The sequence below is a fragment of the Heptranchias perlo genome, chromosome 10 (assembly GCF_035084215.1).
Source record: "Heptranchias perlo isolate sHepPer1 chromosome 10, sHepPer1.hap1, whole genome shotgun sequence".
NCBI classification, from domain to species: domain Eukaryota; kingdom Metazoa; phylum Chordata; class Chondrichthyes; order Hexanchiformes; family Hexanchidae; genus Heptranchias; species Heptranchias perlo.
In genome coordinates this window covers 26,137,387-26,153,186 of record NC_090334.1, presented here as the reverse complement: position 1 = coordinate 26,153,186, position 15,800 = coordinate 26,137,387, and the positions used below count along the sequence as shown (strand labels likewise).

At 42.4% G+C, this 15,800-nt stretch overlaps 1 protein-coding gene across 1 annotated transcript in view; it reads right to left on the bottom strand.

The window, feature by feature from the left end:
• The window catches only part of aven (apoptosis, caspase activation inhibitor), a 101,998-nt gene that overhangs the window by 79,502 nt on the left and 6,696 nt on the right, over positions 1-15,800 (bottom strand). The window contains exon 2 of the mRNA XM_067991362.1: positions 13,249-13,414. Coding sequence (XP_067847463.1) covers positions 13,249-13,414 — 166 coding nt within the window. The remainder of the gene's footprint in view (positions 1-13,248; positions 13,415-15,800) is intronic.

Below are 15,800 nucleotides of genomic sequence, written 5' to 3'. Positions count from 1 at the left end.
GCTAATAAAGGAAAGTATCCCATATGCCTTTTTAACCACCTTATCCACGTGTCCTGTTACCTTCAGGGATCTGTGGACATGCACTCCAAGGTCCCTTTGTTCCTCTATACCTCTCAGTATCCTCCCATTTATTGTGTATTTCCTTGCCTTGTTTGCCCTCCCCAAATGCATTACCTCACACTTCTCTGGATTGAATTCCATTTGCCACTTTTCTGCCCACCTGACCTGTCCATTGATATCTTCCTGCAGTCTACAGCTTTCCTCCTCACTATCAACCACACGGCCAATTTCTGTATCATCTGCAAACTTCTTGATCAAGCCCCCCACATTCAAGTCCAAATCATTCATAGATACCACAAAAAGCAAGGGACCTAGTATTGAGCATTGCAGGACCCCACTGGAAACTGCCTTCCAGTCGCAAAAACACCCATCGACCATTACCCTTTGCTTCCTGCCACTAAGCCAATTTTGGATCCAACTAGCCACTTTCCCTTGGACCCCATGGGCTTTTACTTTTTTGACCAGTCTGCTACATGGGACCTTGTCAAAAGCCTTGCTAAAATCCATGTACACTACATCAAATGCATTACCTTCAGCGACTATCCTTGTTACCTGCTCAAAAAATTCAATCAAGTTAGTTAGATACCACCTTCCCTTAACAAATCCATGCTGAATGTCCTTGATTAACCCGTGCCTTTCTAAATGACGATTTATGCTGTCCCTCAGAATCGATTCCAAAAATTTGCCCACCACCAAGGTTAGACTGACTGGCCTATAATTACTCGGTCTATCTCTTTCTCCCTTTTTCAAACAACGGTACAACGTTAGCAGTCCTCCAATCCTCTGGCACCATGCCTGGAGCCAGGGAGGATTGGAAAATGATGGTCAGAGCCTCCGCTATTTCCTCCCTTGCTTCTCTTAACAGCCTAGATACATTTCATCCGGGCCTGGCGATTTATCTACTTTCAAAGATGCTAAACCCCTTAAAACTTCCTCTCTCACTATGTTTACCCCATCCAATATTTCACACTCCTCCTCAGCTACAATGTCTGCACGTCCCCCTCTTTTGTGAAGACAGACGCAAAATATTCATTAAGAACCATACCCACATCTTCCGCCTCCACACATAGGTTACCTTTTTGGTCTCTAATAGGCCCTACTCTTTCCTCAGTTATCCTCTTGCTCTTTATGTATTTATAAAACATTTTTGGGTTTTCCTTAATTTTACTTGCCAGTATTTTTTCATACCCTCTCTTTGCTTTCCTAATTTCCTTTTTAATTTCACCCCTGCACTTTCTATACTCCTCTAGGCTTTCTGCAATATTGAGTTCTTGGTGTCTGACATAAGCTTCCCTTATCTTACCCTATATGCTCCTTGTCATCTTGGGGCTCTAGATTTGGCAGTCCCACCCTTTTTCTTTGTGGGAACATATTTACTCTGAACCCCTTGAATGCCTCCCACTGCTCTGACATTGATTTACCTTCAAGCAGCTGTTTCCAGTCCACTTTTGCTAAATCACTTCTCAGCTTAGTAAAATTGGCCTTTCCCCAATTTAGAACTTTTACTCCTGTTTCACCTTTGTTCTTTTTCATAACTATGCTAAATCTAACTGAATTGTGATCACTACAATATTTATATTGTAAATATAAATTGGATTCATAAATAATCAGCCTATAAAAGCATTTTACCTTTTCTACTTTGACATCCTTCTTTTAAATCATAATAACACCTCTTAAAGGTACACATTTTTATTCTTGGTAGTGGGGGACAGAAGAGGCTGAAAAACTGATGGTCTAAGACTGAACAGAAATCATTTTATGTTGCTGCATGCGTATCGGTGGATAAAGCAGACCAAATCTTCAAGGTGCTTTCTTGACTCATTCAGCTGGTTTATATAACTATCACTTTCATTTCTGATTCTGCTTGACTGCTCAATAGTTAGTGCACTGTCTATTCTACTCCCTCAAGATAATATTACCTACAGTAGTTGCACTGTCCATACCTAGCTTTCCTACATCTCGTACTAAATTGAAATATCATCAAATCAAGGACAAACAAAACTGGTTGATTACATTGGGAGAGAAGAGTCAGACTCGTTGGATATTGTTCCTTCGAGAGTTCAGATTTCTAAAACTTCCTTAAAACAATACATTGCTCCAAATAATGTATGGGATTAATCAAATTAAATGAACTCCAAAAAAGCAAATTGAGCATCATTGTTTTTCACTCAAGACAAAAGTACAAGTTTATACTGAGACTAGACAATAAAATCACTAAGCATATTCTTTCAATAGTTTGGTGGTAAATGAAATGTGTGGTTGGTGTTGAGCCATAAAGACTAGGAATGCCTCAGGTTTGAATCCTGCTGTGTGCTGAGACAACTGATCTTAGCCAAAGCAGTGGTGAGAATGTTACAAGGGAAGGGATAATTGGCCCGGGCTCCTCTTCCTTTCGACTGCAGTGACCCATCTCATGGATAGTGCACTTGTGTACATCTGGGAAGGACATCATCAGGCTCAACTGTGATGCACCCCATAGTCAAATACCCTACTGGCATTATTGTCCAGGCTTCAATATGAAGAATGGCCAATTAGTTGTGGTTCCAGAGGGCCACCAGCACCCGTTGAACTACACCCCAGCATGAATCATTGGCTTCATGACAGGAATGGACAATAAACAGGAAGGGGAAGGTAGAGAAATTCAAGGATTTTGTTTAGTCTAAAAGTATTATTAAAATCCCTAGATAGTCGCTTTTGAAAGCAACAGGAAAAAAAATGACTACAATAATACAATAACATGAGAAAGATGATGTTCACACTTTAAGAATCATCTTCTCTGGACTGATTTTTTTTCCTGAACAAGCTTTTGTTTGAATGATGAAAAGACTGAATAGGAGTTAAAGATAAGCATTTTAAATAATGTTTTCTTACAAATCATTGCTCATTTCTGCCCTAGCTCTCTTCCCCCCTAGCACTGCTGGGACTCTAACCTGTGTCCATCACCTTAAGGTTTGACTTCTGCAATGCACTCATCACTGTACTCCCAGCCATCTACAAATAATCCAGAATGCTACAGCCTCTGTGCTCTCGCACACAAAAATACCACATTCAAACCTGCTGACTTCCCATACTCCAAAGAATCAATTATAAGACTCCTGTCCTTGTGTTCAAATCACTCCATGGCCTCGCCTGTCTCCTACCTCTGTAATCTCCTCCAGTCATACATACCTGCTCACATCTTCCACCCTTCTGGCACAAAATCATTCCTCATTTCTTCAGCCACAGAACCTTATCTCAAAATCCATCTGCCTCGTCACCTCCATGCTTTCAAAACCCTCCTCTTTAACTCTGCTTTTGCACCCCTGCCCCAACCCTCCTCCCCCTCCTTTACCTAACCTCTAGTTTTTCCACTTTTTCTCAACCTGCTTGGTGTCACATTTTTGTTGAGTACACTGAAACAGTGTTCTATATGCATGGAGCACTATAGAAATGTAAGTTGTTGTATATGAGACTCAATGGTTTTGCTTGTTCCTTATGAAGCATGAAAGACTGTACACAGTTTTATTTGCAATTCTGCAAACACCCATGTACCACAAATCACTGACTATTTTAAACAGCCATAATTGGTGATGAAACTGCTATACAATCATACCATGCCCAAGGTATCATTCCATACATAGTACCTGAGCACAGGTGGTATTGAATGCGATAGTTAGAATCTGTCAACCAGAAAGCAAATGTTCATAGAAGAAATAGAAGAACTGCATGCAGTAACCATCATGAGGGCAAATATTCATTGTGGCATTTGTATCCTGAAAATGGCTTCATTTATCACACATAGTATGCTTTTGCTTAAAAATTCCAAAAGGTAAGTCAGTCACAAAGTTATGTTTGCAACCCAATAAGCAGGAGCTGAGCAGATAGATTGAGCAGGAACAAGAGTGAAAGACCAGTGTGGAGAACATGTGAGGAAAGTGAGCAGAGCGACAGGGAGAGAACTAATGGCACAGCAAGACTGACCTAAAAGACGTGGTAGCTGCCTCTGCAATTTTCAGCATTTTTTCCGCAATAAACTAATTGCCCTTAATCAGTACCAAAGACAGCAGCAGGCAAAAATTTTAAAACGTGTTATAACAGATATTACAACAATATTAAAAGTACAAAACTTTGTTGAAAACACCTGCCTATGTAGTTCAGACATAGATCTGCTTTTTTTCCATTTAGACTCCAACTATACATGAAAACCACAGGAAGCTACAGTAAACAAGAAATTCAATTGCTCTCTTTTATTCTTTTATAACAGTTTCATTCTTTTGATTCTTATGAGTCATTTATTTCAATCTTTATTCTTTTATTTCTTTATCTCATTCTTTAATTCCACTTGATTCTTCTCTCTTGCTTTCCTTTCCTATCTCGTAACTTACTTTATTTTCCCAGCAACCAAATCGGTCAATAAGCAATCTGTTTGTAGGTACCTGCTAGTTTGATTCTGAACCAGACAGTGGTGATGATTGAAAGCAGTACAGTTTGATTTACTCTGAGTTGCCCTCCATTTTGGACAAATGTAAGGAATCTTACAACACCAGGTTATAGTCCAACAGTTTTATTTGAAAAAAAATAAAAACTGTTGGACTATAACCTGGTGTTGTAAGATTCCTTACATTTTACCGGCATCTCCACATCATGGCTCCATTTTGGAATGGAGGTGGCAAATAACCTGCAGAGGGCACCATTTGATTTCTGGAACTCTTGAGGATTGTGGAACAACCGATGTACAACCACTTCATAATGTAGTCCATCAATACAGCGATGCTCTGTACCATCTTGCCTATTTTATTTTGTCACTTCCTTTATCTCTAGTATTCTTTTTGTTTTCATATAATTCTTTTGTTATCTTTTCTTTTTCTCCATCCTTATTATCTTTTTCTCCCTTTTTGTTAGAAATATAATTGAAAGGCTCCCAAATAATCAAATAAAATCAGCCCAGGCTAAAGAATTTGGAGACAGTGCGATATTGGTGAGACAGCCACTGATGGTGTACAGCACGATGCATAGGCCCATGACAAGACAGACTTTTTTTTTAAATATCTGGAACGTGCAATTACGATTAAAAACTTGCCATCTCAAGTAGAATTCTTTCCTCATCACAGAGTGTGTCTGAAACGTTTTCCCTTCAAAATTACTAACAAGCATTTCTTTTTTTAAAAAACTGATGTAAAAGAAGAATCCTGTGGGGAGTATCAGTACAATTTTTCAGAAATGTACTTAGCCACACATTTACTTTCACCTTTAATTTCAGAATCAAACTCATATATATGAACAAAATCAGTATACAGCAGTAGGAATAATGCACTAATGCAACAGAAATACCGCAGGGATTCAATTCTTCTACTGTAAAAGAAGTTTGTGATTAGTATGAGATTGAATGGATATTTGCTACCTCTGCTCCATTGAGTTAGCTGATCCCAGCCAGAGCAGCAGTTGGAGCACTACAATTGGCTTCTGTGCCCCATGACTGGTAATGGTGGGGGGGGGGGGGGGGGGGGGAATCAGATCGATTTGCAACTTCTGATTGCTGTTGTAAAGTGCACATTCAAAGACATTGGGTGAGGACACGCATGAGCTTGGCTATGATATCCTCCACAGGTAAATAGGAACATACGAAAAGCAGCATGAAAAAAACCCAATAGGCTCATCAGTCTCATCCTGCTCACCAGACAGTACAATTTCATGCACTGTCCTTCCTAAGAGCTGGTAACCTTAACTCCTGAGGGAGACAAACAAAACCTACGGTCAATTCCTCCCCAACTCCATAAGGTAAGCTAAAGAAGGCCATGGTTATCCATGAGATCACTATGGACCAAAACTAAACACAATACTCCAAATGCCAAAGTACCAAATCCTTATATTACTTAAGTATTGTGCTCTTGATTTTGAACTTTATTGATTTAGCAAGATTTCCAAAAAATCCTTTTTACTTTTCCTATAGATCTCTCACTTTGCTCGTGTACCTTTAGTAACTGGTCAATGACTACCCCCAAGACCTTTTCCTGCACTCCCCTTAATGGGCACCCTCGCACTGAGTAGAAATGCCGTAAGTTGCCTAGCCCATTGTACACAACGCGTCACTTTTCCACATGAAATGACATCTGCCATTTATGAACTCATTCACTTTAATTTAACTTCTCTAAATCAGCATACAATCTAATAATCTCCTCCTTATTGCCAATTTCTGCATGTACTGTTGTAGCATCTGAAGACTTAATTATAGTAATTATAAAATGAAAAAACTCCAAAAGCTGGAAATCTGAAGTGAAAATAGAAAGTCTGTCAGCATCTGAAAAAAGAAAAAACAGATTTTGATGTTTTGGGCGTGTACTTTTCATTAGAACTGAAGACTAAAAGATAAACAAGCATTTTACTAAGGTTGAAAAAAGGGAGCAGGAGGTAGAGGGGAAAGGAATCAATAAATATGCCTATCACAGAGAGGCAATTCCTGGCTTGAATGACCTGCAAACTGCTTAGGAAACTGTTTCTGTGAAGTAGCATAAAATATCAACCGTAAGCTGAAGAGGTATAAAAGGACAAAAAGCTGCAAATACTGGAGGTTCAAAAGGCTTGTTATGTGGGAAAATGAAGCAAACAATTGCAGACAGTAAAGTCCCAATTCATCTATTAGGTGGTGTTAGTTACAGAAGGAATGCTGGCCAAGACACTGGGTGAACTCCCGACGCTTCTTCAATTAGTGCAATCGGATCTTCTACGTTAACCTGAACAGGCAGACGGGGCAAGGGGAATGGGGGGGACTGCAGCAGAGGCAACTGAATGGATGGTCTCAATCCTAGTGACAAAGAATCCATAAGCTCCTCGCACTTGTTGGAGGTGAGGGTGGAGGGAGCAAAAGTAAAGGGTTTAAGGAGATGACTGGTAGTGCAGAAAAGTAGCCAAGGCTTATTTCCAGGATCATCCTGTGAGGGGTTGGTGGGCAGTAGTAGTGAGCAGTTTTGGCAGAGGACAGTGAGGTCTGCTTGATGTGGTCCAGTCAGATCTGGCGATGGATGGTTAAACCAGTTGTGCGACAGATATTGAATCATAGAATCTTACAGCACAGGAGACAACAATTCAGCCTGTCATGCCTGTGCCGGCTCTTTGAACAAGCTGTCCAATTTAGTCCCACATCCCAGCTTTTTCCCCATAACCCTGCAAAATAATCCTTTTCAACCACATGTCCAATTGCCTTCTGAAAGTTCCTATGGAATCTGCTTCCACTTCCTTTCAGGTAGTGCATCCCAGATCATAACAACCCTCTGTGTGGAAAAATTTCTACTCATTTCCCCTCTAGTTCTTTTGCCAATTTTTAAAATCTGTAACCTCTGGTTACCGACCCGCTTGCATGAGGAAACTGTTTCTTCCTACTTGCTCTATCAAAACCCCTCATAATTTTGAATACCTCTAATAGGCCTCCCCTTAACCTTCTATGCTCTAAGGAGAACAATCCCAGCTTCTCCAATCTCTCCACATAACTGAAGTCCCTCATCCCTGGTATCATCCTGGTAAACCTCCTCTGTACCCTCACCAAGGCCTTGACATCCTTCCTAAAGTGTGGTGTCCAGAATTGTACACGATACTCCAACTGAGGCTTAACCTGTGATTTGTAAAGGTTTCGCATGCCTTCCTTGTTTTTGTATTTAATGCCAAGTTATGATTCTTCTAACATTTTTATATGAAAAAATAAATACATGCACAAAATTCAAAGAATTACAAAGCCAAGTATCCCATGCGCTTTCTTAACCGCCTTATCAACTTGCCCTGCCACCTTCAAAGATTTGTGAATACGCACCCCCAGGTACCTCTGCCCTTACACCCCCCTCAAAATAGTATTAGATTACACTGCCTCTCCATGTTGTTCCTCCCAAAGTGCATCACTTCATACTTCTCTGCATTAAATTTTATCTGCCATGTGGCTGCCCATTTCGCCAATCTGCCAATGTCCTCCTGAAGTCTGCTATTATCCTCCTCACTATCTACTACATTGCCAAGTTTTGTATCATCCGCAAACTTCGAAATTACTCCCTATAGCCAAGTCCAGGTCATTTATATATAACAAGAAAAGTAATTATCCTAATACCAACCCACGGGGGACCCCATTGCAAACTTCTCTCCAGTCAGAAAAACATCCATTCACCACTACTATCTCCCTCCTATCCCTTAGTCAATTACATACCTAAGTTACCACCATCCCTTTAATCCTATATACTTCTACTTTCCGAATAAGTCTGTTAAGTGGTACTTTATCAAATGCCTTTTGAAAGTCCATATATACAACTACTGCACTACCTTTATCAACCCTCTCTGATACTTCATCAAAGAACTCAATCAGGTCAGTCAGGTACGATTTGCCTTTAACAAATCCGTGCTGGCTGTCCCTTATTAACCCATGATTCTCCAAGGAAAAATTAATTTTGTCCTTGACAATGGCCTCTAGTAGTTTTCCCACCACTGACATTAGACTGACTGGCCTGAAGTTATCAGGTTTATCTATCTCTCCTTTCTTTTTGAAGAGATGTAACATTTGCAATCCTCCAGTCTTCGGGCACCACTCCCATATCCAAAGAGGATTGAAAGATTGTGGTCAGAGCTTCTGCTATCACCACCCTTGCTTCCCTCACCAACCTAGGATGCATCCCATCTGTATCGGGTGAATTGTAAACTTTGATTGATGCCAACCTATGTAGCACCTCCTTTCTATCTATTTTTATCCGATCCAATATTTCTACTCCTTACAATGACATTAACTTCATCCTCTTCTTTTGTGAAGATAGATGCAAAGTACTCATTCAGTAATCATGTGATTACCACCTACCGCCCTCCCTCAGCTGTCCTCCTCCATGTTGAGCACCACTTGGAGGAAGCACTGAGGGTAGCAACGGCACAGAATGTACTCTGGGTGGGGGACTGCAATGTCCATCACCAAGAGTGGCTCGGTAGCACCACCACTGACAGAGCTGGCCGAGTCCTGAAGGACATTGCTGACAGTCTGGGCCTGCGGCAGGTGGTGAGAGAACCAACACAAGGGAAAAACCTACTTGACTCGTACTCACCAATCTAACTGTCGCAGATGCATCTGTCCATAACAGTATTGGTAGGAGTGACCATCGCACAGTCCTTGTGGAGGCGAAGTCTCGTCTACACACCGAGGACACCATCCATCGTGTTGTGTCGCACTACCACCGTGCTAAATGGGATAGATTCAGAACAGATCGAGCAGCTCAAAACTGGGCATCCATGAAGCGCTGTGGGCCATCAGCAGCAGCAGAATTGTATTCCAGCACAATCTGTAACCTCAAGGCCCAACATGTTCCTCATTCTATTATTACCAACAAGCCAGGGGATCAACCCTGGTTCAATGAGGAGTGTAGAAGAGCATGCCAGGAGCAGCACCAGGTGTACCTAAAAATGAGGTGCCAACCCGGTGAAGCTACAACACATGACTACATGCATGCTAAACAGCAGAAGCAACATGCTATAGACAGAGCTAGGCGATTCCACAACCAACGGATCAGATCAAAGCTCTGCAGTCCTGCCACATCCAGTTGTGAATGGTGGTGGACAATTAAACAACTAACGCGAGGAGGAGGCTCCGTGAACATCCCCATCCTCAATGATGGCAGAGTCCAGCAAGTGAGTGCAAAAGACAAGGCTGAAGCGTTTGCAACCATCTTCAGCCAGAAGTGCGGAGTGGATAATCCATCTCAGCCTCCTCCCGTTATCCCCACCATCACAGAAGCCAGTCTTCAGCCAAATCGATTCACTCCACGTGATATCAAGAAACGGCTGAGTGCAGCGGATACAGCAAAGGCTATGGGCCCCGACAACATCCCAGCTGTAGTGCTGAAGACTTGTGCTCCAGAACTAGCTGCGCCTCTAGCCAAGCTGTTCCAGTACAGCTACAACACTGGTATCTACCCGAAAATGTGGAAAATTGCCCAGGTATGTCCTGTCCACAAAAAGCAGGACAAATCCAATCCGGCCAATTACCACCCCATTAGTCTACTCTCAATCATCAGCAAAGTGATGAAAGGTGTTGTCGACAGTGCTACCAAGCAGCACTTACTCGCCAATAAACTGCTCACCCATGCTCAGTTTGGGTTCCACCAGGACCACTCAGCTCCAGACCTCATTGCAGCCTTGGTCCAAACATGGACAAAAGAGCTGAATTCCAGAGGTGAAGTGAGAGTGACTGCACTTGACATCAAGGCAGCATTTGACCGAGTGTGGCACCAAGGAGGCCTGGTAAAACTGAAGTCAATGGGAATCAGGGGGAAAACTCTCCAGTGGCTGGAGTCATACCAAGCACAAAGGAAGATGGTCGTGGTTGTTGGAGGCCAATCATCTCAGCCCCAGGACATTGCTGCAGGAGTTCCTCAGGGCAGTGTCCTAGGCCCAACCATCTTCAGCTGCTTCATCAATGACCTTCCCTCCATCATAAGGTCAGAAATGGGGATGTTTGCTGATGATTGCACAGAGTTCAGTTCCATTTGCAACCCCTCAGATAATGAAGCAGTCTGTGCCCACATGCAGCAAGACCTGGACAACATCCAGGTTTGGGCTCATAAGTGGCAAGTAACATTCGTGCCAGACAAGTGCCAGGCAATAACCATCTCCAACAAGAGAGAGTCTAACCACCTCCCCTTGACATTCAACGGCATTACCATTGCCGAATCCCCCACCATCCACATCCTGGGGGTCACCATTGACCAGAAACTTAACTGGACCAGCCACATAAATACTGTAGCTACAGAGCAGGTCAGAGGCTGGGTATTCTGCGGCAAGTGACTCACCTCCTGACTCCCCAAAGCCTTTCCACCATCTACAAGGCACAAGTCAGGAGTGTGATGGAATACTCTCCACTTGCCTGGATGAGTGCAGCTCCAACAACACTCAAGAAGCTCGACACCATCCAGGACAAAGCAGCCCGCTTGATTGGCACCCCATCCACCACGCTAAACATTCACTCCCCTCACCACTGGCGCAACGTGGCTGCAGTGTGTACCATCCACAGGATGCATTGCAGCAACTCGCCAAGGCTTCTTCAACAGCACCTCCCAAACCCGTGACCTCTACCACCTAGAAGGACTAGGGCAGCAGGCACATGGGAACACCACCTGCACGTTCCCCTCCAAGTCACACACCATCCCGACTTGGAAATATATCGCCGTTCCTTCATCGTCGCTGGGTCAAAATACCTAACAGCACTGTAGGAGAACCTTCATCACACAGACTGCAGTGGTTCAAGGCAGCTCACCACCACTTTCTCAAGGGCAATTAGGGATGGGCAATAAATGCTGGCCTCGCCAGCGACGCCCACATCCCATGAACGAATAAAAAAATTCAGTACCTCAGTCATGCCCTCTGCCTCCACAAGCAGATTTCCTTTTTTATCCCTAATCTGCCCCACCGTTCCTTTGACTTACTTTTTATATGTTTATAAAAAATTTTGGGTTCCCTGCTAATCTTTTCTCATATTCTCTATTTACCCTTCTTATATCCTTTTTCAATTTCCCCCTGCACTTTCTGTATTCTGCCTGGTTGTCCACTGTATGCTGTACCTGACATTTGTCAGAAACCTCTTTTTTTCTGTTTAATTTTAACCTCTTTTTCCTTTGTCATCCAGGGAGCTCCAGCGTTGGCTGCTCTAGCTTTCCTCCTTATGGGAATATGCTTGGTTTGTACCTGAACTATGTTTGCCTTGAAGGCCTGCCTTTGCTCATTTACTGTTTTCTTCGCCAATCTTTGTTTCCAGTCCACTGTGCTAGATCTCTTCTCAAATCACTGAAATTGGCTCTCTTCCAGTTGGGTATTTTTTCCTATGATTTTCCTTTGTCCCTTTCCATAACTATTTTAAACTTTATATTATGATCACTATTACACAGATGCTCTCCTACTGAAATGCAGTCCACTTGCCCTACCTCATTCCCTAAAACTAGATCCAGCACTGCTTCTTTCCTCGTGCTGAAGTTCCTTGGATTAAAGGAAGCGAAGATGGGGGCTTTCCCTGGGGCAAAGACCAGGATGGGAGAGAGTAACAGTTTTGTTGGAGAGATGTGCAACAAATGTGAAGGTGTGGGAGTGGTTGAGCTGAAGTATTGTAGTGAATGGAGGACCAAAGGCTAAGCAGTTGGAAGTTTGAAAGTGCAGTTGTAAGGGACTTGGGGAAGAGTTTTGTTTCCAGGAGCAGAGGCAGAAGGAAGTGGGGTTGGCAATGTTGCTAGTGAGGGATATAAGGAAGTGGTCAGAGATGGCCTTGTCTGTGATCACGACCGAGGGAATAGAGGGGAGATGGCGAGGTCAAGATGGTGGCTATGAATATGGGTAGGAGAGTTTATGTGGAAGGAGAGCTTTAGAGAGGACAGAAGTACAGTGAATGCAGTGGAGGGAGGTCAAGGATAGCTGAGATGGAAATTGTGCTCACCAAAGTCGCTCAGTGCAGATGCTGAAGAAGGCAATGAGGGAGGATATCTTGGGAGAAATTTGGGGTGGCGCTTGGGGGAGTGGTCGACAAGAAGGATTTAAGAGAGGTGAGAGGTGAGGAGCAATGTGAGTTGGTCGAAGTGGGGGAAGGTATCAGAGGAGCAAGGTAAAGTCAAAGGTCTGATTTGGTGATAAGGGCCACACCGCCACGGCAGCAGTTTCGGCAGGGCAGGGTGGCAGAAAGAAAAGCCAGACAGGGAAGCTTCAGCAAGGTGCAAGGTGTCGTCACCCATGGACCAAGTTTCAGTCAAAGCCAGGATGTCAATGCAATCGTCCACAATAAGGTCGTGGATGACATGGGCCTTATTTGTGAATGAACAGACATTCTGAAGGGAAGTGCGGAAAGGACTGTGATGTTGATCTGGCAAAATCTAAGCGGGTAGTAATGGGTGGAGTGAGGAGGACAGGAAGGAGGCTGGCATGGTTAGCCCCCAGCAGGCATGCTGGGCGAGAAGGCTGGTGAGAGAGAAGGATGGGGAGGGGGTTGCTACTCGAAAGGAGGCAGTGATGGGTGCCTGGAGAAATGCCAAGAGATGCACAGAGATGCCTCAAGTACTGCATCTTTCACTTGTCCTGCACCATTCCTATTTTCTGCATTGAAAATAAACATTGAAGATTGCATTTCAAATGAACCTCAAAAAGAATTTGCATTTCAAGTTTAAAATTTGTTAAACAGTTTAATTTATTTTGCATACTTGAAGAACATTGTTTTCCTACCTGCAGAACTCAGCAGCACATTGAAATCTGCACCTCGCAAAGATTCTCCACCATCATTAACTTCTTTCTCTTCTGTTTTGTACCTGTCCCAGTTTGAAACTATTTGTCTTCTAGAAAATTCATTTGGTGCATCATAATCTTCCTTTATGTCCACATCATCTTCAACCTTTCAAATTAAAAAGACACAACTGTTAAAACAACAAAACATGTATCTGCACTGAAGAAGTAGCCGATTTGAATGTGCTTGGGGTATGTAATCCTTATGGTGTTAATATACTCCATATACAACATGAAATGCACTTTTGTATTCCACCAAAAGCTCTCTTGTAACTACTTCTGTGACTGTACATAAACACACAAAGGAAAGCACAAACTTGTTCAACTTCATAATCAGTGCTCTATATAACAATGAAACCTGCACTGGCCATAAGGTTACTGCCTCCACTATCCATTGCAAGTGTGTGAAGAACTTCTTGACATTAGTCCTACATTTGTCTTTCACCAGTTTCATCTACTGTTACCTTGTCCTATTATCATCGTTTAATTTGAAAAAAAGTTCTGGATTTACCTTTTCTTTGCTACTTATTATCTCTTATATAACTCCATAAGGATCCATCTTAATCACTTCCTTCAAAGTTGAGGAGCCCAAATATCTCCAGACTTTCCTCCTAGCTCCCTCTTCTGACAGTAGGGATCAACCTTGTGGCTCTTATCTAACCTTTGGAACAGTCTGATTTAAGACCCCAATAGCTCTTTTAACTCTGCTAACAAAGTTATGCATCCTGAGCAGAACAATGGATGTTTCATTTTGGGAATTCTTATCAGAGAGGTGTCAAAGAAGGCAAGCTAGCAAATGTGAGCCAACTGTGATTGTCGTCCCATCAGGGAGTCTCCTGCTCGGACAGGCAGTCATTGTCTCTGATGGTTGAGCCATTAGAGATGAGCTTTGATTCACAAAATTTCATGAGGTTCACGGTGAGCCTTTGTAATCTAACCTGATTGACATCTGTATACTCGGAGACCTCCACAGCCTTGGTTTGTTCGGCAGTTAGGTAAAATCTCAAAACAGTTTGTTAGGCTGCATATGGAGAGCAGTGAAATCTAAGTAATGGATTTCTATCTAGACTGGTGATTTATTAGTGCTTCTACAATTTATTTCTTAGAAAATTAAGATTAGCTTTACCTGAGCTACATAGTCTTCAGTATGGCGTTCTGCCAGTTTGAAAAGATCAGGAATGAATGGTGGCATCCAGAACTATTTCCAGAGCACACTCAATGGTAAAAGGGTTCACTGTTCACCCTTTGGCCTGCAATGTGGTATTTCACACATAACGTCCAGTTTCAGTTCACAGGAAGCACTGGCTTGCCTAGGGAACCTGGCTTTTCCAAACAGCATCAAATAAAGAGCATTGAGAAGTAGCCCAAATTATAACAATGGCATTAAATCGTAGTCACCATGATTTTACATTCAACAGATCATACATCAAGAATTCTTCCGGAATGAAATTAAGCTAACACTTGAGAGCTATCAAGTGGGTTATAGTATACTTTGATTTTCAAAAAGTTCCACGCCCAATTTTTTTTGAAAAAGATGGTTTGTGAAATTAATGAAAACTAACCTGCTACATCAAAAACTTAATGACAAACAAAAAAATATTCCATCCAGGAGCAAATAGCTACTAGAAATTTGGGTCCACTTTATTTTTTACGATGGCCCAGAATTTGCTGTAGAGGGTCAAGGAACAGCGCCCACCGTTAGTTAGACTTGCCATTGGCTGTTTAATCTCCATGATATTTTGCAATGCATGTTGCTGAAAGTGTAAGATGGAAACAGAAACAGTGCGGCACCCTCTACAGGGCATCTGGGATCTGTGTGAACAGGGCAAGCAACTGTGTATCTCCTAAGCCAATCAGATTGAAGAATTGTTAAATGAACAGTGCAAGGACTCAACCAGGAAGTGTAAGTTAGAATAGTGAATGTCAAATCAGGTACAGAAAGAGAAATAAAGAGAGGGACAGAAAGAGAAATAAAGAGAGGGAAAGAAAGATTGAATTAAGAAATGATGTGGAGATGCCAGTGATGGACTGGGGTTGACAATTGTAAACAATTTTACAACACCAAGTTATAGTCCAACAAATTTATTTTTAATTCCACAAGCTTTCGGAGGCTTCCTGAATTAAGAAAGAGAGAAAAAAAGCAACAGGAATAAATAGTAACAAAAATTGTTAATTTTATATATTTTTTTAAAACCTCCAACAACAATTAAAACCGGAAGGAATGACACTCCACGTTTGTTGTAGATAAATTTCAGTGCCAGAACAGTTGTTTGGCACGCCGTTAAAAACGGTACTTAGACTGAAATGGACAAGCCCTAACTTTCTGTGGCGAGTTTAGTTCATATCTACCGTGCAAGTACAGGAACTTCACGCCATTCAATGCATTTGAATGGTGAGCCAGACAGCGAGATGCCATTTTCACGAAGCTAATGGCAGAGCCACGCATCTCAGACAGCAACTTTCAGATTTCCATGTTTAATTGCGCGTCTGCCCTC